The sequence below is a fragment of the Pistacia vera genome, unplaced genomic scaffold (assembly GCF_008641045.1).
Source record: "Pistacia vera cultivar Batoury unplaced genomic scaffold, PisVer_v2 Contig309, whole genome shotgun sequence".
Taxonomy (NCBI): Eukaryota; Viridiplantae; Streptophyta; class Magnoliopsida; order Sapindales; family Anacardiaceae; genus Pistacia; species Pistacia vera.
This window is the reverse complement of record NW_022196123.1, coordinates 554918-576502: the sequence shown is the minus strand read 5'-3', so window position 1 is coordinate 576502 and position 21585 is coordinate 554918. Positions and strand designations below refer to the sequence as shown.

The window sequence follows — 21585 nt, the reverse complement described above, 5'->3', positions numbered from 1 at the left end:
TAAACTGGACCATCTCACGCACTCAACGGATGATATGCATGGATTGACATCTCAAGTGACATATCTTCTAGTAACTTAGAAACAACATTCAGTTTCTCCCATAGCACACTAAATCGAGCACCAGACAGAGACTTAGTTAAAATATCAGCTTTCTAATATTCAGAAGCGACATAGTGAACAACAAGTTTCCTCTCAGCAACAAGTTCTCAGACGTAATGGGCGTTAATCTCTATGTGTTTAGTACGGGCATGAAACACAGGATTTGACGACAATGCTCCTGTGCTCATATTATCACACCATACTATAGGAGTATGTTTTATTTCAATGCCCAATTCTTTGAACAAATGTTGAATTCAGACCACTTCAATGGCAGCTTGACTTAAGGCTCTATACTCAGCCTCAGTGGATGACAACGATACGACCTTTTGCTTCTTTGAGCTCCATTGAACCAAATTATCATCAAAAAAGATTGCATATCCACTCGTCGAGCGTTGATCATTAATGTCACTGGCCCAATCGGCATTAACGTAGGCCTTAAGCTGAAAATGAGAGTGCTTATGGAAGACAACACCATGATGCAAGGTGCCTTGAATATACCGTAGGACTCGCTTACATGCTGTCCAATGAAGCATGGTGGGATTATGTAAGAACTGAATTATTTTGTTAATAGTGAAAACTAAGTTAGGTCTAGATAACCTAAGGTATTGAAGTCCACTAATAATGCTCCTATAAAGAGTACGTTGTTTAAATAAGTCACCATCTTCTTTACTCAGCTTGGTACCAATTGCCATGGGTGTAACACACGGCTTACAACCCTCCATATTAGCTTTGGCAAGAAGCTCTTGTGCGTACTTGGTCTGAGTAAGTAGCAAACCAGTGGAATTCCTGTTCACTTCAAAGCCTAAAAAATAATGCACCGGTCCCAGCACTTTAAGTGTAAACTGATTATTGCGATCATGAACTGCTTTTGCAATAAGAGTTAGATCATTGTCGGTAACTAGGATGTCATCTACATACACCAATAAAAACATCACAGTAGATTCTTTGCAATAATAAAAGAGGCTTACATCGGAGGTGTTGTTATGAAATCCCCATGTAAGAAGTGCATCAAACCATGCCCTAGGGGCCTGTTTGAGACCATACAAAGCTTTTTGGAGCTTGCAAATCTATTGAGGGTGGTCCGTGGATGAGAACCCTTCTGGAGGTAGCATAAAAACTTGTTCAGTGAGGTCTCCATTGAGAAATGCGTTGTTGATATCAAGTTGTTGAATGTCCCAAGCATTGTGGGCTGCTAAAGAGAACATGATGTGTATTGTGGCTGCCTTTTGCCTCCTTAAAATTTTGTGGAATTGATTGCTTGGTCTCATGTTTTTTTCCTAATTTTGTTTTTGTTCAAAATTGAATAAGTGATTCAAGTCTACTACTTTTGTGTAAATGTTGCCATATTGATAGTTATTGTACCAACATGTTTATGCATGATTTCATTCTCTGTGAAAACTCTTGTGAATGTAGTTACATGTCTAGTAGATGTCTATAGATCTCGTTTGTTTTTATCTTGTGTGTCAGCATGTATGTGGATGTCGTCACATAGTTAAGTTTGTTTCTTATGCTTATGTCCTCACATCTCGTCAAATTGTGGGCACATCTGTTTTAAGTGTCCGTATAGTGTTAAAATTCCTAATTTTTCTAAGGTTATTCTTTAAAATGTAGCACAAAGTGTTTTTCTTCTCTTAACCCGATTTGTGCTGCCTGAAACTCTCTCCTCCCTAAATTTTGTTGAAATCTCCGTAGTCAATCTAATCAATTGTTTTTTGTCCCATGGAACACCAAAGTTCTTCCTTAGCAAACATTCACCACTTGATGCTTACCAAGAAGATAGCAATAGCTCATCAAACTCGTCTAGAACAGGTATCCAGGTCCTCATCGACTTCATCTAAGAAGACCCAAACTGTGTCTGAGTCTTCCAATTTAGGAATTGAGGAACCCATTAAGGAATTGAAATGTTCAAAGAGCTCACTTGCCAAATCCAAAGGGAAGAAGAAGTCATCTCAGTCTCGTAAAGGGAAGAAGGAAGCAAAGATTGCTCCTCATACTTCTGATTTTGGGAAACATCTTACCTTTATTTCCCCAAGTGTTGAAACTCGATTTGTTGACTGTGAATCCAAGCCTCAAACTCAAGCAAAAAACAACAAACTCTTGTTCCATATTTCAACTATTTTATTGTTAAAAAATATGGAGTCTTTTTACTCCAAAAATGGTTCAACAGAAAGTCTTCAAATGCAATTATTTTTAACACCAACCTACAGCACACGTGGTCTTCTTCTTCTTCAACACAGAATGCACTTCAACATATAGAGTTTAAAATAAGATCAAAGGGTTTAAACTATAGAGTTTTTTGTTTGTTTCATTCTCTTATGAATGATAAAGATTTATTTTGACATGGATCGAAGCAATTATGAGTATAAATTGTAAAGTGTAGCTAATGTGTTTAATAAGAAAGGTTTAGTCACGTTTCTAGAAAAGTCTTTTGTAACGCCCACTTGAGGTACGTAGCTCATGTTTGTTCATTTTGCCCTTAATGTTGATTGTTTGCCCTTAGTTAAGCTTGTATGTTGTTAATATTGTTTGATTGGCCCTTAATTGAAGTGATATGTTGGTTTGGTTGAGTGGTTGCCCTGAATTTGGTAAAGACTTGGCGAAAATTTGGAGTTACAGACTTCGTTGGGGCGAAGAAGAATCTTCGCCGCGGCGACATAGGTTCTGTAATTTTTCACCTCTTCTTCGCCTCGACGATGTAGGTTCTGTAATTTTTTGCCGCAGCAAAGAGTCGGCTGAAATTCTTCATGAAGGTTCTAGAGAATTTTCCATAGGGACAAAGTGACCATTCTACCCCTAATTAGCAGGAAAAGTGAGGAGTGAAATGTCAGAAAATTTCATGGAGAATACATTAGAGTTGGGGTTGTGATTGCAAAGAATTAAAGGGCAAAGTTGAAATTTCCAAGAAAATGTAAGGGTAAAATGGGAAAGAGTGCTTATAATATGAGATATTAAGGGTTTAGTCGTATAAACCCCCTCATTTATCTTCTTGCACCGCCACTTCCATCCTTCATTTTTCTCTCAACTTTTCACTCAATCTTCCAAGGATTTTGAGGGCTTTTGGTTAGAAATTGATAAGGAGTTGATCCTAAGCAACAAGAGGGTTTAAGAGGAAGCTTGAGCCCAACAAGAGTAGAGAGCTTTAGTGGAAACTACTCAAGTATAAGGTAAGTAAATCCAACCTAAGCTAAGTTTTAAGTGATTGAATGATGTGTAGAGATTGTTTATATGAATCTTGCATGAGTTCTTTATGCTTAAGATGAGTAGATGGAATTGTTATTGAGTTTGATGATGGTTCATGGTTGGTTTTTCCACTATGAAAAGGGTTGGTTGTGTTGATAGAATTTACTAGAAGTTTGGATGGATTTAGAAAGAGTTTGAGAAAAGTATTTGGAGTGTGTTTCCTTGGCAGGATTTGTGATGATTCAAGGGAGTTTTACTCCAATTTTGGATTGTTTAAGAAAGAAGTAGAATTATAGTTAAACTAGAGTTTATGTATGCATACTTATTGTTTGATGAAATGCCTAAGAGAAGCATGAGTACGAGTAAAGAACCTTAATTTTATGCAACATTGCATATTTGCATTTCATGAGTGCATTTAAGAAAGAATTTAAGCATGAGCCATCCATATGCATATATTTATATATGTGTAATAACTTAAGAAAGAATCATAAATTGTGAGAGTAAAGCACTCTAAGAGTAATGAGAAAGAAAGAATAAGCACTAGAGAAGAAAAGAAAGAAAAATGCAAAGAAGAGAAAAGATTAGGTTGTGCGATGGGGAACCCGTGAGTGATGAATAGAATATTCCCGCATGTAGGCCGCCTTCAGTGAGCGGCCTAAGAATGAGAAGAAGAATTGGTATAGCCCGTGAGAGTGTATGTGGGATGAGGGCTATACCCGAGAGAGAGAATACACTCACATGGCCAAGGGTTCTGAATCCATGCATCAATCGAGTCCGACCAGCATAGATTAAGAAAGAATAAGAATGAGAAAGAATGAGAAAGCATGAGAAAGAAAATAAAAAAGAGAATAGAAAGAAAAGAAATGCATAAAAATAGAAAACAAAAGAGAAGAAAGAGAATGCATTCCTATGCATTACTGCATGTGCATTTCATTCATGCATTGTTATCATGACTTCTATCATGATCTGTAAGAATAAGAGAGAAACAAAGAAGAAAATAGAAAGAACAAGAGAGAAAGAAAAAGAAGAAAAAGAGTAGAGTAAGGAAAGAATTAAAGAATGATGCACGGGGATAACGGAGTAGAGGATTTACTTACTAAGCATTTTTGTGCTCACCCCGTTGTTTTCTATGTTTTTGCAGGAAATAGGTGAGGATGCGGTCGGATGGACGTCGGCCAGCGGAGAGAACTGGCAACACTGTCCACCATTATGATAGTTTTTGTACATGTTCTTTTTGTACTATGTAAAGAATGTATATATTAAGTAAAGAAAAATTTGGGCCCAACTACTTTCTATTAATTATACATGTACTTTTATTAAGTATATTTTATGAGCATATTAGTAGAAAGAAGTCATTACGTCTTTTTTCTTCTCTCTAGTTTTTAAGTTCTTCATACGGTATCTGAGCTTTTGGCAGACGTCAATGGCGGATCCAAAAACACCTCACTCTTCAGCTTTCAATACAGAAGGAAAAATAATGAATTCATTCTCATCCTTAGCACTTAAAAACACATTACCTACTGTTACGGTGAAACTAGGCGAGAAAAACTATGCCTACTAGAAGTCACAAGTGTTTCCAGCCTTGAAAGCGTACGAATTAGAAGGTTTCATATCAAGAGAAATTTGCCCTTCTGCTTTTATTCTTTCTGTAACTGATGAACTGAAGAAGATAGTAAATCCAGAACATGCACAATGGAAAAAGATTGATCAATTTTTGTTCAGTTGGCTAATCTCATCCATTTCAGAAACAATGTTTAGGCATGTAGCAAATTGTGAAACAACATACGAAATATGGCACACTTTAGAAATGCATTTTCTAACAGATTCTAAGGCTAGGATTTTGCACCTAAGGAATCAATTACAGACTAGTAGGAAAGACAATTCCAGTAAAAATGACTATGTGCTGCAAATGAAAGAAATTGCTTGATCTTTAGCCATAAGCAATGTGACTGTGACTGATGAGGAATTGTTATTATACTTACTTGATGGACTTGGATTAGAATACGATGCAATGGCAACAACCTTAACCTCTAGAAGTAATGAAGTGTCACTGCAAGAAGCACAATTCTTGCTACATAAACATGAAATGCTGTTGGAGAAACAACACTCAGCCTACATAGGCTTTCATGAAGCTACTACCTTTATAGCAAATAAACAGTCTATCAATTCACAACCACAACCTACCATGTTAGTAGCCAACACCTCAGAACAACAACCACATCAATTTTCACAATCTTTCTCTCAAAATCATAATGAACCTAAAAATTCCTATTAGTTTGCCCCAAATTTCCAGTCCTATAATCCTAATTTTGGAAGAAGTAGAGGAAAAGAAACTTTGACAAAGCATGGCTCTTTTGTCAGTTATGTGGGAAGAGTGGTCATATGGCTCTTTAATGTTACCATTGTTTTGATACCTCTTTTCAAGGAAATTAGAATCATAGACCTTCCTTTAGTTTTGATTATAACCCATCACCACAACCTACACGGACCGTGGCTCCTACACAAGCCTATTTTGCCAACACTGAACCTGGATATTCCAATTACTACTCAACACAACCTTTCACAAACTCATCTTCAATGGTGTATCATCAAATGAACTCTCAGAATGTTGTACCTACAAACCACTCACCTTTGCAAATCAATCTATCACAACAGTATTCTAGAATTCAGGGGAAAATCAGCTAAAACAATACTCTGTAGCTAAACAGTAAAATCCGACAGCAACACCTCTAACAGTATCATATCCCAACAAGTTTATTAACTTAGGGGCCACTAATCACATAACACCTTCTCCACAGAATCTCTCTCTCAAGAACCAATACACTGGATCAAAATCTTTGCAAGTTGGAAGTGCCTAATGTCTTGATATCTCCCATACTGGTCTGACTACTCTCCCCTCCTTTTGTGTTGGCAGGTCTTACAACTCAAAAACATTTTGTGTGTTCCACAATTGACTAAAAATCTTCCTAGTATATTAAAATAATAGGAGACAACAATGTGTTAGTTGAATTTTCTACTGATAGATGTGTTATGAAGGACAAGGCTTCTCAGGTGGTTCTTCTTAAAGGTTCCATGTGTTAGTAAACGGTCCCATATACGCAGCGGAAACAAAACAAATAATTCAGGGATCGTTTACATGAGCCAAGATCAAGGGTATAATTTTACAATTTATATTAAATAAAATCTGCAGAAAAATAAATCTGAGTTTAAAGAAAACAAACGCACGTTGGAGGCTCTTCCAAATTTGTCGACGAATATTTTGCTACCGATCCAAGTGTAGGATCGAACCTGCGTAGTCCACACGAAGACAATCTCAAAAAGAACCAAAGAAGGATTTGCTAGATCCTCTTTGGCTTGAAGATTAAGAAGAAAGCAAATCAATTGAAATTGATTTTGGGCTAAAACCCAAAACTGGCGTGGGAAGAGATGGGGCTGCTGTGTGTGTTTTTAATTTCAAGAGAAATCAATTCATTAAATTAATTAACACACACTTTTCCTTTTATAGTTAATTAAGTTGCCCTAATCCCATATGGAATAGGCTTGGGCTCCAACCCAAACGCCCCATGTTGCCAAACACTCCCAATTTGATTTATTTTATTTTCCATCATTATCTCAATTAAAATCAATTAATATATATTTAAATATATATTAACATTTAACAATAATGATAATATATTTAAATATGTGCGAACACACATTTAAACGTAATTTCACTTATTTAATTTTTCTAACAAATTAAATAAAGGCTACGACCTCAGCAAATTTAATTGCACTGTGAAATTACCAAAATACCCTTTTGCCTTAAAAGACGAAAACGCCCTTCTTTCTTCTTGGATATTAAATTATCTTCTATGTGTGTGACCCATAGGCTCCTCATCATATCGACAGTGTATAGTATCGTGATTAACACTAATTAATCGTCTCACTAATACACAGACCAAGATTGGCCCCTAGCAAGGTATCATGGCCACCCGATAGATTCAGATTCAGCAAAGTAGCTACCTGTCAATGATATGGTTACCGTGCAATTCGATCCTTTCATCATACGTTATCTCGACGAGACGAAGGCATAGAAATAGTGTCAACCTTCGATTACTCTCGATATTAGGTATTCAGTTTCTGGACCAATGACCCATATTATAAACTGGATAGAGCAATAATTCAATCCCATTGTGGCCACAGTTTTAACGTCATTGCCATATATTGAATTACCATAGTCTTGATACACTCCTTGATGCAGCCAATCACCACCGTATTGACAGCTATGAAAAGAACTGTGTTAGGCTAGTGTCAAACTACACCAATCGGTGCATAAGACGCTCCGGTGATCTCAAGTCTAAGGATCACATGCACCACCATTCATTAGAGGATTTGTTCCATAGACACTAGGGTTACCATCCATATGGAATCCTCTGGTGGGTCAGTCCAGTGAACTTGCTGCGGTGTAATCGCCTACAGCAAGCACCCATGTGTTACACCAGGTTGTCACCAAACAATCTTGACAAGTAAGATCAGTCACTGCCTTTCGACAGCGTCGTTCAACACTATGATAGCCTTACCGTATTATCTGTGCCCTTACTTTAATACTGGGGCTACGGACGTTTCTAGAATGGCCACCATATGTGGTCATAGGGTTCTCACTATCAAGATTTGAAACACTTGATACCCTCGTCACGGTTATACCATTCTAAGGACATATATCAATACATTTTGCAATAATAATGATTTACGCGATATAGAATAAAATGCCTTTTATTAATTAATGAACATTATTACAAAGAGTCAATTCTACAATAATTGATTGGCTCTAGGGCATCTACTCTAACACCATGCACAATGGCTTATATCAACTTGATATTCCTACTAGAAATGGTGTAAGTCAGCAAGATGTGTCTCCCTCTCTTGAATACTCTCAGTCTTTTCTATCACAAGCTTCAACTACTTCTATAGAACCTCTTCAATAGCTGGCGTCTGCTCCTGGTTGTTTGAAAAATTCATCTAGTCATCTAGTTTCAAGTAATGTGTCTAATGTATTAGAAAATAAATTTTAGTCTTCAACATCTGATAGTGAAGGTGATCTTTGGCATAGGAGACTTGGTCACCCTTATTCATCTGTCTTGAAGCATATTGTAAAAAAAATGAATGTAAATGATACTGTAGTAAATAAAACTCGCTTTTGTGAAGCTTGTCAATACGACAAACTTCATCAAAATTGTTTTCCACCTTCTTTTTCTCAAACATATAATCCTTTTAAATTGGTTTTTCCTGATGTCTACGGACCTACCCATATTGTTTCTCCGACAGGGTTTAGATATTACTTACTTTTTGTTGATGACCACTCTAGATATTCATGGATCTATCCTCTCAAATTAAAATTTGAAGTCACCACAGTTGTTCGATCAGTAGTTTACTCAGCTGGTGTCTCAATAGTTTAACAGCAAAATAAAAGTTTTTCAATCTGATTGGGGAGGTAAATTCAGCCCCTTGGCTAAGTTCTTTGCACAACAAGGCATCCATTTTAAACATCCTTGTTCCATATGCACTAGCAAAATGGTAAGATTGAACACAAACACCGGTATGTGATAGAGGTGGGATTGACATTGCTTGCACAAGCTTCCATGCCCTTTCGTTTATGGTGGGTTGCATTTCACACAACCGTGTATTTGATTAATAGGCTACCTTCCTCTGTTTTATCTAACCAAGTTCCCTATCATCTCTTGTTTCGTAAAACACCAGATTATAAAGCTATTAGAACTTTTGGCTGCCAATGTTTGCCTTTTTTCGAAGATATCAGAAAAACAAATTATCCTATCAAACTGAATAGTGTATTCTCTTGGGTTACAGTGCACATCATAAGGGGTATTTATGCGTCAACTCTAAAGGCAAAGTCTATACAGTCCAGATTGTTAAGTTCAATAAGGTAGTTTTTCCTTTTGTTGTAAATTTTTCTATTGATGATGTTCTAGGTCTTGATGCAACCAGTATGTCACCCTTATCTTAGACCTAGAGGATTCCCACTAGCGTATCTCTTCCTGTTGACTTTCCCATTGAACATCAATATCAGGATGCTCTTTCTGGTTCATCTATACCACCTAGTTATTGCCCGTAATTCCATTTCTCCTTCATTCATGCCTTCATCACAACATAACTTCCCTATGGCTTCTACCTTAAATGGTGCCTCTTCCAATCCTCCCAATCACTTACAAGTGCATGTTAGAGTAGGTGCCGTAGAGCTAATCAATTATTGTAGAATTGACTCTTTATAATAATGTTTCATTGATCAATAAAAGACATTTTTATTCTATATCATGTAAATCATATATGTATGTATTGATATATGTTCTTAGGATGGTAGAATCATGACGAGCGTATCAAGTGTTTCAAATCTTGATAGTGAGAACCCTATGATCATATATGGTGGCCATTCTGGAAATGTTCATAGCCTCAATATTATTCTAACCAAGGGCATAGATAATACGTTAAGGCTATCATAGTGTTGAACGACCCTGTCGAAAGGCAGTGACTGATCTCACTTGTCAAGATTTTTTGGTGACAACCTGGATCAACACATGGGTGCTTGCTGTAGGCAAGTTCACTGGACTGACCCACCAGAGGATTCCATATAAATTGTAACCCCAGTGTCTATGGAACAAATCCTCTAACGAATGGTGGTGCATGTGATCCTTAAACTTAAGATCACCGAAGCGCCTTGTGCACCGATTGGTTTAGTTTGACACTAGCCTAACGTAATTCTATTCTGAGCTGTCAATACGGTAGTGATTGGCTACATCAAGGAGTGTATCGAGACTATGGTGGATCAAGAAAGGATTCGTCACTCTTGGCTATGGGAGAAGTTATCTCACTGCACAATTTAGTAAATGTCAATGACACTAAAGTTTTGGCCACAGTGGGATTGAGTTGTTGCTCAATCCAGTTTATTATTCTGGCCATTTGGTCCAGTAATTGAATACAGACATATCGAGAGTAACTAAGGTTGACACTATTTCTGTACCTCGTCTCGATGAGATAACAGATGATGAAAGGATTTGATTGCACAATAACCATATCGTTGACAGTTAGCTGCTTCGTTGAATCCGAATCTATCAGGTGGTCATAATGCCTTGCTAGGGGCCAATCTTCGTTTGTGTGTAGTGAGACGATTAATTGGTGTTAATTGCGATACTACTCACTGCCGGTATGATGAGGAGCCTACGGGTCACACACATAGAAGATAATTTAAGAATCAGTTTGTGCAAGGGGTATTTTCGTCTTTTAGGATGAAAGGGTATTTTGGTAATCTCACAGTGCAATTAGATTTGTTGAGGTCGTTGCCTGCATTTAATGATAAATTAAATCAGTGAGATTATATTTAAATATATGTACGCATATATTTAAATGAATTATTATTATTATTAAATGTTAATATATTTTATAAATATTTTAATTGATTTTAATTAGAATAATAATAATTAAAATAAAATATCAAGATTGGGAGTGTTTGGGCACAAGGATTAACTTTGCTTGGAGCCCAAGGCTATTCCTCAAAGGAATAGGGTTTCACATGCACTATATAGGTGCATGTGTATTGTGATTTAAATAATCAACTCATTTTTCATTCATTGAAAAGGCTGCCCTCTCTCTTTGAAAGTCTCACACCACCCTTGGTTAATTGGATCAAAGTTTTCTTGATTCAATTTGGTTCTTGAAGCTAAAGAGGATCTAGCAAATCCCTCTTTAGCTCTTCGGGTCATCTTCGTGTGGATTACCGTTCGTTCGATCCTGTTCTTGGATCGGTAGCAAAAAAATTCAGAGATAAGTTTGAAAGAGCCTCCAAACGTGCGTATGAACTCTAATCTTTACTTTGATCATTCATATTTATGCAGAGTTTTTAATTTAACATATTAACTGTATAATATGTACCCTGATCTTGGCTTAAAAAAGGAATCAGATTGTGTTTTTGTTTTTTTTTTTCGCTGCTTCATATTAGATCGCTTCCTAACAGTGCAACCCTCTATCACATTAGAAGTTGATCTCTAATCTTACCAACCTCAAGCTCTTTCCTTATCACTATAGCCATCTTCTTCAGTGAAGAATCTTCATCTTATGCTCACCAGAAGCAAGACAGCTGCTCTTTTCAGTTCTATTACTCCTACTTCACACACAAAGCCTTCCTTCGTTGCCTCAACCTTAAATAATCCACTTTGGTTGAAAGCTATGACTGAGGAATATGAGTCTCTCCAACATAAGGTCTTTAGTCCCATACACAAATGATATGATTTTAGTTGGTAAAAAGTGGGGTTTCAAGGTGAAATTGAATGCTGATGGTAGCCTTCAACGCTACAAGGCAAGACTTGTTGCCAAGGGTTTTCATCAGACCCCTAGTATCAATTACTTTGAAACTTTTTCTCCTATTATTAAGGCTTCCACAATTTGTGTAATACTGTCTCTAGTAGTCTATCATCGTTAGGATGTACAATAGGTTGACGTGAATAACGTCTTTCTCAATGGTGATCTCTTTGAGTCAGATTACATGCCCCAAAATGAGGGCTTTCTTGATTCCTCTAAACCTCATCATGTCTGCAAACTTCATAAGGCTCTATATGGTTTAAAGTAGCACCACAGGCCTGGTTTGACAAACTCAAAGTTGCCTTGTTACAGAAAAACTTCAAGAACTCCACCTCTAACTCCCATCTTTTCTACTACACTCAAGGCTCTAAGATGTTTACAGTCCAGTCTATGTTGATGATATCTTGCTAACTGGGAATAACAACTCTCTGATTCAATAGGTTGTGGCCTCCTTGGATACCACTTTTGGCTTCAAAATTCTTGGCTTTGTTCACTACTTCTTGGGCATTTTGGTGGTTCACACTGACCATGGACTGCAACTAAACCAGAGCTAGTCTGCTCAGGAGATTCTCCTCAAGTTTAGTATGCAAAATTGTAATCCATGTGCTACTCCAATGGTCATTGGTTTGAAATTAAGCTTTGATGATAGTCATCTGTTTGAACAACCTACCACATATAGAAGTCTCATTGGTGCATTGCAATAGCTAACTATGACCTGGCCTGATGTCTCTTTTGTAGTGAATAAATTAAGTCAGATTTTCAAGGCTCCAACCATCAATCATTGGCAAGCTTGTAAGCACGTTATGTTCAAAGGACCTTAAACCATGGTGTCACCTTTCGCAAAGGTACCACCTTACAGCTTGAAAGACATGTCGATGCTGACTGGGCCAGTAACCTCTCTGATCGCAAATCTATCAGTGGTTATTGCATCTTCCTTGGTCCTAACTTGATTCAATGGAGGTCCAAAAAGTAACAGGTTGTAGCCTTATCCTCTATAAAAGCTGAATATCGCGCTTTAGCCCAAGCATCCACAAAAATAGCCTGGCTTCAGAATTTATTTCAAGAACTTCACATTTCTGTTATGGGCATTCTAGTTCTCTAGTGTGATAACACTAGTGCGAGTGCACTTGCCTCCAATCTTGTCTTCCATGCCCGCACAAAACACATTGAAATCGATGTGAATTTTTTTTTGTGAAATGGTTCAATCTAAGCACCTAGTTGTACAATATGTTGTCTCCTCTTTTCAAGTTGTAGACATTTTAACCAAACCTCTATCTAGTTCTCGCTTTCAACTTCTTCATGATCAACTCTGTATTTTTGCTTCTCCCTTTGAATTTTTGCTTGAGGGATGATTATTATCTCAAGTACAAGCTTCAAATTCTATATCTGAATCAAAAAGTACTGAAGATGAAATGATTGGAGATAGTGATGAAACTGTCGTTGAAACTTAAAGTAGCCTTAAAAAGGTTTCACGCCTGAGCCTAAGGGATGAGAACTTGAGCTAAGCTTGAACTGAACTTGAACTCTATGATGATTTTTTTGCTTGAGTTTTTTGCTTGAGGGACGATGTTGACTGTGAATCCAAGCCTCAAACTCAAGCTAAAAATGAAAAACACTTGTGTTGTATTTCTGCTCTTTTATCCTTGAAAATTACAGAGTCGTTTTACTCCAAAAGTGGTTCAATAGAAAGTCTTCAAAAGTAATTGTTTTTTGCGCCAACCTATAGCACATGTGGTCTTCTTCTTCAATATAGAATGCGCCTCGAAAGAAAAAAAGATTCTCTCTAAACAAGATCGAAGGATTAAAAATATAGAGATTTGTGTTTGTTTCATTCTCTTATGAACGGTAGAGATTTATTTTGACATGGATCGAAGCAATTATGAGTATAAATTGTGAAGTGTAGCTACTGTGTTTAATAAGAAAAGTTTAATCAGTTTTCCAAAATAGTCTTTTTTCTTCTCTCTATTTTTTATGTTCTTCATACAATAAGCACATTGTTTGTAAACCTTTGCTGTGTGAATCACATGTTCAATTAGATGATTTTCCTACCATTTCCTCAATTGTGATGTAAAGAGGTTGGGACAAGACTGATAGCAACCTAGTAATCCCTTCACATTCTCTTGTTTAAGAGTTTTATGCCAATTTTTGGAAAGACCTAGATAAATCTAGCCCTCATAGGAATCAAGTTTTTGTTCGAGGTTTGTGGGTTGGTTTCACTATTGATGTCATAAGATCTGCCCTTAGTTTGCCTGTTGTTGAGGATCCAGAGGATTTGATTATCAAACCAGATGATTTTGACAAAATGGCCAAAAACAAGACTGGTGGGTCTGTTTCAAAATGGCCTGAATGTGGCTATCTTCAACCAAGTGTGCTGACATCTTCCTATAAAGCTATGTTCAAGATTGCCCTGGCCAACTGGTCACCTTTCTTGCATAACTCATCTATTAAGATTGAAAAGGCTCAGTTAATTTACAGGATTGGAACTAGGAAAAAGATAGATAGGAACCTTGATTTACTCTAGCATTAGAGCAGCTGTTGAGTTCAAAAGCTCAACCCTAGCCTTGCATTTTCCATCCCTGATTCATAGGATCATCACTCCTTACAACCCCAAGAGGCAAGCCAATGAATCTTTCTTGAAAATTAAGCTAATCACTGGCAAAACCATTAAGATATCTAGCTTTACCCCTACCCCTACTAAGGATGTTCCATCATCCTCATCTGTTGCCTCATTCAAGACTAACTCTTGGTAGTCCAAGTTATTAGATGATGTGCTTACATGGGAGAAAACACTTGGTGATATGCACCAATAACTCTCTCAATAGATTGATGATCTTCACACCACTTTGCATGTGAGAGTGGATCATCTAGAAGAGCCGGTGAAGAAGACCAGAGTTGATCATGTTTTCCCTACCGTCTCCTAAGAACAAGATCAAGTTGCTACTCAACAAGTTCCTACCCAACCAGCTGCTCATGAAGAAGAAGTGCCTCTAGTTGTTCAAGCCTCCCCAACCCTTGCTACTTCAGATCTTGCTGAAGCAACTAAACAACAAGTTTCAGCATCATTTGGTTCTCATGGAGGAAAAAGATTTAAAACAAGAGCTACAAGAGGTAAAACTCCCAAAGGACAAACTTCCACTCAAAGATCAAGCAGACAGTGAAGGTTTGGTTCAAACCTTATGAGCAAAGAGGGGGAGTAGATGATGATTATAGGGAGTAGATTTTTTTTTTATTGTTGATGAGTAGTTGAGGTTGTTTTTATTTTTGTTAAAAAATGTTGCTTTTTGCTGATAAATTTGAACAGTTTTTGTCGGTTTTTGTTTTTGATTATGTTAGTTAAAATGAACTGCCTTTTTTTTTATTGTTGATTTGGTGTTCTAATCAATGTTGGCTAGAATGTGAAGTAGTTTAAACACTCAGGGGGAGTGTGCTTGCTGAGGGGGAGTTTTTGTTTTTGTTTGTTGAACTGTTTTGTTGATGATGAACTGACTTGTTTTTTTAAGCTCTTTTTTGTTCATAGATCTCTATGCTTGATTGTAATATATGTTTACATGAGATATTTTATTTTATTTTTTTTTTTTTTTTTTTTTTTGTGTATGTTGTTACTTATTTGTCTCTATAATGTGTTGCTGGTCTATGTTCGAGACAGGTTTGTGTAAATCATTTGATCAAAATTGATCTTTCTTCATAACTTTGACAAAGGGGGAGATTATAAGTATTTTTGTCAACTTATGAAGTCCGGTGTGCACATGCATTTCTAATGTTTGCACATTCATTTGGTTAAGCTCAATCATGTCTATAGTTTACACATGCCATGACATTCTGCAGAGACATATTCACATTTTTTTAGTCTAGTTTTATTGCAAAATATGTGGACACATTAGAGTCAGATGTGTAAACAGTCGTGTAGTCAGACCTTAGTACAAATGTTGAGTTTTCATTGGCTATTAGGATTTTATCCAGGACTGAAATATGCGTGAGTGGTCTAAATACAAGTGTCAAATATTTCAAATGTGATCCTGGAAATTTGTTTTACTTTTCAAACATAGTCCTAACAAGTTGTTGAAAACTTTCCTAAAATAGTCAAACATGTGTAAGGCTTTGTCGGCTGGCTGTCTAAGGGTTTCTTGCTCAAGGATTCTTTATAATCTTCTTCATTTTTGCATTTACGTTTGAACCTGAATTCTCTCCTGTTTGTTCTCTGAAATTCCTTAGAGAGTTTATTAGTTTTAGGTTAGTTTCCTTTATGTTTTTGAATGCTCAAAATACATTGCTAATCTTAGTTGTTTGAGTTTGTTGGAACATTGTTTTGTTGATGAAAGCTTGAAGGGATTTCAAGCTGTGGAGCTGAAGGTGTCTTCAACGTTGAAGCTTGAGTGGAGCTCGAGCTATTCAAGCAAGTTGTGGCAAGACGGTGGATCATCCAAAGGGTGAAGTTAGAGTGTTGTGAAAACATGGAGTGTTTTACATCATTTAGCTTAACTTCAACTTTGTAATAAACTTTGAATGTTTACTGTAGTGGATTTGCTTCATCTGGACTTGGTCCCATGGATGTAAACTCTTCGCCGAACTATGTAAATATGCTTGTGTGCTTTATTTTATGTTCATATTGATACAATGAATATGTTGAATAACTATACCCACAAACACCGATGAACACAATCAACACTTATTCCACAATTGATTAACAACTTGGTAAATCATTATGTTAAACAAACTTTCACTTTGCATCAACGATGAGTTAGGATTATCATTTTGAAGGGACTGGAAAATTTTCTTTTTTATTTGATTTATTTTTTGTTCAAGTCTAAGAAAGAAAGCTTGTAACTATAAGTTTATAAGTCTTATATTTACACATTGCAAGTTTTATATCTAGTAATATAAGTTTTATCACTAATAACTTTCTAGAATAGTTTCCTTTTCAGTATCATTTTTGGGAAAATGATTTCAAAAGATATATTGATTTCTTTTTAAAACAACAAATTAATATGAAATTGGACGTAAGTTTTAGTATTTTATGAATTGGAAGAGGGATAGAAAAAGAAGTGAAAGTATAAAATGAATAACCTAAAATGTGTGGTACACATATATAAACTCTTGATAGAATTCGATTGTGCCATAATGTGATTAGAAAGATTGAAAAAGAAAAATAAATTAAAAAAACTTGAAATTTAATGTCAAAATTATGTAATCGTAACATATTAGATTAAACGAAAGAGTTTAGACGAAGAGTTTGTATATGTAAACATTACCCAGGAAAGAATCAAAATATGAATAAACTTCTTGAGTATGACAAACTTTGCAACTTAGTTTCTAGAAGCCACTTTCTTCAATTGTTTCCACGCACACATTTTGAATGTACCAAACCTAATTTGCCAATCAAAAAAGCCTTTTTTGCTTAACATCTTGAATTGCACCAAACTTAAAAATGACCTAAAAGGAAAAGAAAAATGAAACCTTTGGTGGAAAAATCACGCTTCTGTGACATTTTTGTGCCAAATCACTTTCATTGGATTACTAGCTGAAAATGACTCCATGATTTGACTTGAAAAGATAAATAAATTAACGGCAATCCCCAACAGTTTTCGAGAAATATAATATTTTAAAAAACTAATTTTAGTATTGAAGTTTTCGGCCAAACCCTTTGCGAGAGAATTCATCAAAAGGAGCTTAAACGATCAAGCCTATAATAAACCTACGGTCGACAATAATAGATCTTCTCTTGACCTGAGCTTCTACTTCAAATAATAAAGGCTTTTTTTATTATTAAAAGAAAAATAATCTTGATGATACATGAGTTAATTAAGTACACAGGTCACGAAATCCTTCAAAGCTCAGTTATGTTTAGAGATCAAAATTTTGATCCTTATCTATTCACATGCATACCTATAGAAAATACATAAACCACCTTAAAATTGTATAAACATTGTTAAAACAGAAGATAACCTGGAGGAGCAAAAGAACAGCTTCACCAATAAATATATTATCTATAACACTAATGCTGCTCCAGTTTATCTCAACTGAGATTAAATTATTGTATCTACGTGGCCAAGGTATGCACAACCTATCAATGGACCATTAGTATATATATTTACATATAAAAGATAGGAGTTGAACTCACTATTGAGTCACTGTCACTGAATGGACTTTTCATTAGCCAGAAAATATGAGAATTTCCACCAGGTGTTTTGAATCACGCTGTTCTAATACTAATGATTTTTCATCACCGCCAAAAAAAAAAAAATTAATCTACTTCATGGAATATTTATTAAAAGGAAAAAAAAAAAAAAAGTGTTATGGTGTTGAAAATAACTCATTGATCAATCAAAATTGGCAACGCATTTGATACTAATCTCACAAATTCACACAACTGATATAACACCTGGGCAATTGATTAAATACTAATCTCATACTTCCACAGATTCACACTACTTCAAATAGTCGGGCTTAGAGTCTACTTTGATTCGAACCCATAACTTCATCATTGGAAATGAATCAAGGGTAGGTTTCTTTCATATCTACTTCTTGATTGGACGAAGAAGACCTACTCTGCATAAATTAACTACTTAAAAGAGAGCCTCTGCTGCCTTTGATGACTACAAAACAGTGCCAACGTTTGCCAACTTCGGAGAACTTTTTATCAATTAAGAATCCAAATAAAGTGGAATCTGGCGTGTAACTGCAACTGTGACTTATACTAGTTTTATGGGAACATAATTATTATTTTACACAATTAACATATTAACATCTTGCTAAAGAGTTATTTACCCATTACAAAAAGATGCAACAATTTTTATTCATAAACGGTGCTGAAATAAAATACTAGAACGCAGAAGGGTTCAAGCTATATGCAATCCCAGAGGCGGCTCTTTTCAGACAGAAATCATCGACGTGGTGGCTTATTAATGTCACTTATGTTGATCGTTTTGTGGCTCCAAAGGGAAAAGCCAGATTAGAAGATGCCTATTTGCTAATAGGAACACTTGTTTGCAGACTACTTGCCTTAGCTAGGGAATTCTATTCATTGCTAATTCCAAAAGCTTCATGGCTACAGTAAACAAATATTGATTGTAGTGAAAATAGCTTTGTAAAAACATGTTGTTTTGCTTAATTTCAGTGATATTTTACTCATGTTAAATTGTATATAGAAAATGTGAGAGACACCTAAGCCACTAGAAAAGAGTGTTAAAACCCCATAAAGGGGTAACAATCTTTAGTTGATTAGGATATAATTTGTCACATTTCACATCATCAAAAAATGAGTTTGGGATTCAATTTATATGATTTGAATCCTCTTAACTTAATAGACACATTTTGGGTGAAGACGGTTTCGTGAAACCCAAGAGCACACCTAATACAATTGGTATCAGAGTGGGTTCACTACCTAGTTAGCAGTGTTTTAAAACCTAGCTCAGCCCGACCGGTTGAACCGGTTCAACTAGGACCTGGAGCCTTCACCGAGTTGGGTTACCACTTTTGTTATTCATTGAAACCCCTGGAATTTGGAATGATGATTAGGGAAGAATTGAAGGCTGGAATGTTGAGGCTTTTGAAAAAGTACTGGTGAGTTCAATCATGGCAATGGAAGTGATTTCCAGTGAGTGAATCAACAAGAATTGAAAAAAATGGGCAACGGCAATAGTCGGCTTTTGGCTGCGATTGGCAAGGCGAATGCGGGGTGGGGTGAGATGATTTTGGTTAGGAGGTTGAGAGGAGTATTTTCATGGTGATGGAGAGGGTTGTCAATGTCGGCGGTGATGAAATCTGGTTGGATTGTCGACGTCGGCAATGGTGAGATCTAGCCGAAATCAAATCGATTTTTGCCAAATCTTTGGTATATTTTCAAGGGAATGGGCTCACAAGATGGTTTGGGTTGCATTTGGTGTGTCTTTGCCACAAACTAGTCGATCGCTGATTTGTACTTGGGGTGTGTTTGCTAAATTTTAAACCTGTAGGGACTTAACAAATTTTTAAGGTTGTATTTGCTGAATTTTAAACTTTTTGAAACCCGATTTGACCAACCGATCAAATCGATTAAACAGCTCAACCCAAGATCTAGCAACTTTGTCAAGTTTCACCTCAGGTTGGTTATTAAAACATTGCTAGATAGTGGAGTGATGACCTCACACCATGAAGATGCGATGTCCATAAAGTGGTGAGTTTTTCATATCTTACATTGTCAGCAAATTAGCTTAAGATTCAATTTATGAGGAGTGACGTCACAAAGATGCTATGGCCATAAAGTGGTAAGTTTTTCACATCTCAATAGCTTCTAAATGAGCTTAAGATTCAGTGACTAACAAATGACTTTAAGATTTTGTTTAAGAGGATGTGAATACTGTTAGAGTAGATGCCCTAGAGCCAATCAAATTATTGAAATATTGACTCTTTGTGAATCATGTTTATATCAAAAAAAGGCATTTTTCTTTATATAATATAATTCATATTACATATATGTCTTGGTATATGTCCTTAGGATTGTAGAACCGTGACGAAGGTATCAGGTGTTTTAAATCTCGATAGTGAGGACCCTATGATCACACAAGGTGGCCATTCTAGAAACGTCCACGGCCTCAGTATTATCTGACCATGGGCACTGATAATACGGTAAGGTCATCATCGTGTTGAACGATCCTGTCGAAAGGCAGTGACAGATGTCACTTGCTAAGGTTGTTTAGTGACAACCTAGTGCAATACATGAGTGCTTGTTATAAGCAAGTTCACTAGACCGACCTACCAGAGGATTCCACATAGATGCTAACCCCAGTTTTGTTGGAACAATCCTCTAATGGATGGTGGTGCATGTGATCCTTAGACTTGAGATCATTAGAGCACCTTGTATGCCAATTGGTGTAGTTTGAACTACCCTAAAGTAGATCTATTTAGATTTATCATAACGTCAACGATTGGCTACATCGAGAAGTATATTGAGGCTATCGAGGATCGATAAAGAATTCATCACTCTTGGGTATGGGAGAATTTATCTCACCGCGTGATTCGGCTGAGTGACAATAACACTAAATCCATGGCCATAGTAGGAATAAGCTGTTGCTCAATCCAATGTTTGTTTTGCCATTGGTCCAGTAACTGAATACCAGGATATCAAGGATATCTGAGGCTGACACTATTTTTGTGTCTTAGCCTTGATGAGATAACAAATAATGAAGGGATTTGATTGCATGGTAACCATACCATTTACAGGTAGCATTCTTCGCTTCGCTAAGTCTCTATCTGCTAGGTGGTCATGATGCCTTGCTAGAGGCAAATCTTGGTCTGTGAATAGTGAAAGGATTGATTGGTAGTTAATCACGATACTATTTCACTGCTATCTCGATAGGGAGCCTACGATCACACACATAAGAAAGTTGAAATCCCAAAGTATAAAGCTTCAGAGCTTTAGGGTCTTATGAAGTGGATTTTCATGATTCCAGGATCACATTGTTACATAATTCTAGGATTAAGTAATGACAATCTTGATCTATTTAATAAGCCGACTCAAGAATGGCAATTTATGAGTTTTAGTGAAAAAGGGCATTTTATGTATTTTTTACCTTAAGGGTAATTTGGTAATTTTGTTGTGTAATTAAGTGAATGAAAATTTACTTAATTCTGGGATTGTTGCTCATGCCTATTTCGTTATGAAATAGAATTAACAAAATTACATTTTTCATTTAAAATAAAATACCCATTAAAGTTATTCTACCATGGAATAACTTGTAGGCTATTCCTACTTGGAATAGGGTTGGGCCTTATTCCTAAATGGAATGGGGTTTAGTGTTTGTGTCCAAACACAAGGCACTAAACCCTAGTCCTATATAAAGAAAGGTTGAGCTAATATTTAGACATAAGAATTTTATATTCACAAAAAATCTAGCTGCCCCTTTAGTCTCCATCATCATGAATTGTAAAAGGTTGATCTAGCAATCAATCAATTCTTGCCTTTTCAGGTTTGCTTTTGTGTGG

The 21585-nt window shown here is 36.2% G+C and overlaps 1 protein-coding gene across 1 annotated transcript; it reads right to left on the bottom strand.

The window, feature by feature from the left end:
• Nucleotides 1–353: 353 nt before the first annotated feature.
• On the bottom strand, nucleotides 354–1237 carry LOC116136058 (uncharacterized mitochondrial protein AtMg00810-like). Its single transcript, XM_031421775.1, has 2 exons — nucleotides 1114–1237; nucleotides 354–1009 (listed from the first exon to the last, which is right to left on the bottom strand). Exons 1-2 carry the CDS (start codon nucleotides 1235–1237, stop codon nucleotides 354–356), a joined length of 780 nt encoding a protein of 259 aa, XP_031277635.1.
• Between the last annotated feature and the right edge of the window lie 20348 nt (nucleotides 1238–21585).

Excerpts from the sequence above, each read along its gene's own strand:
- LOC116136058 (XM_031421775.1), bottom strand. The coding sequence starts at position 1,237 with ATGGAGACCTCACTGAACAAGTTTTTATGCTACCTCCAGAAGGGTTCT. Across the intron at positions 1,010-1,113 it reads AAACAGGCCCCTAGGGCATG|ATGACATCCTAGTTACCGAC; the intron begins GTTTGATGCACT and ends TGGTGTATGTAG.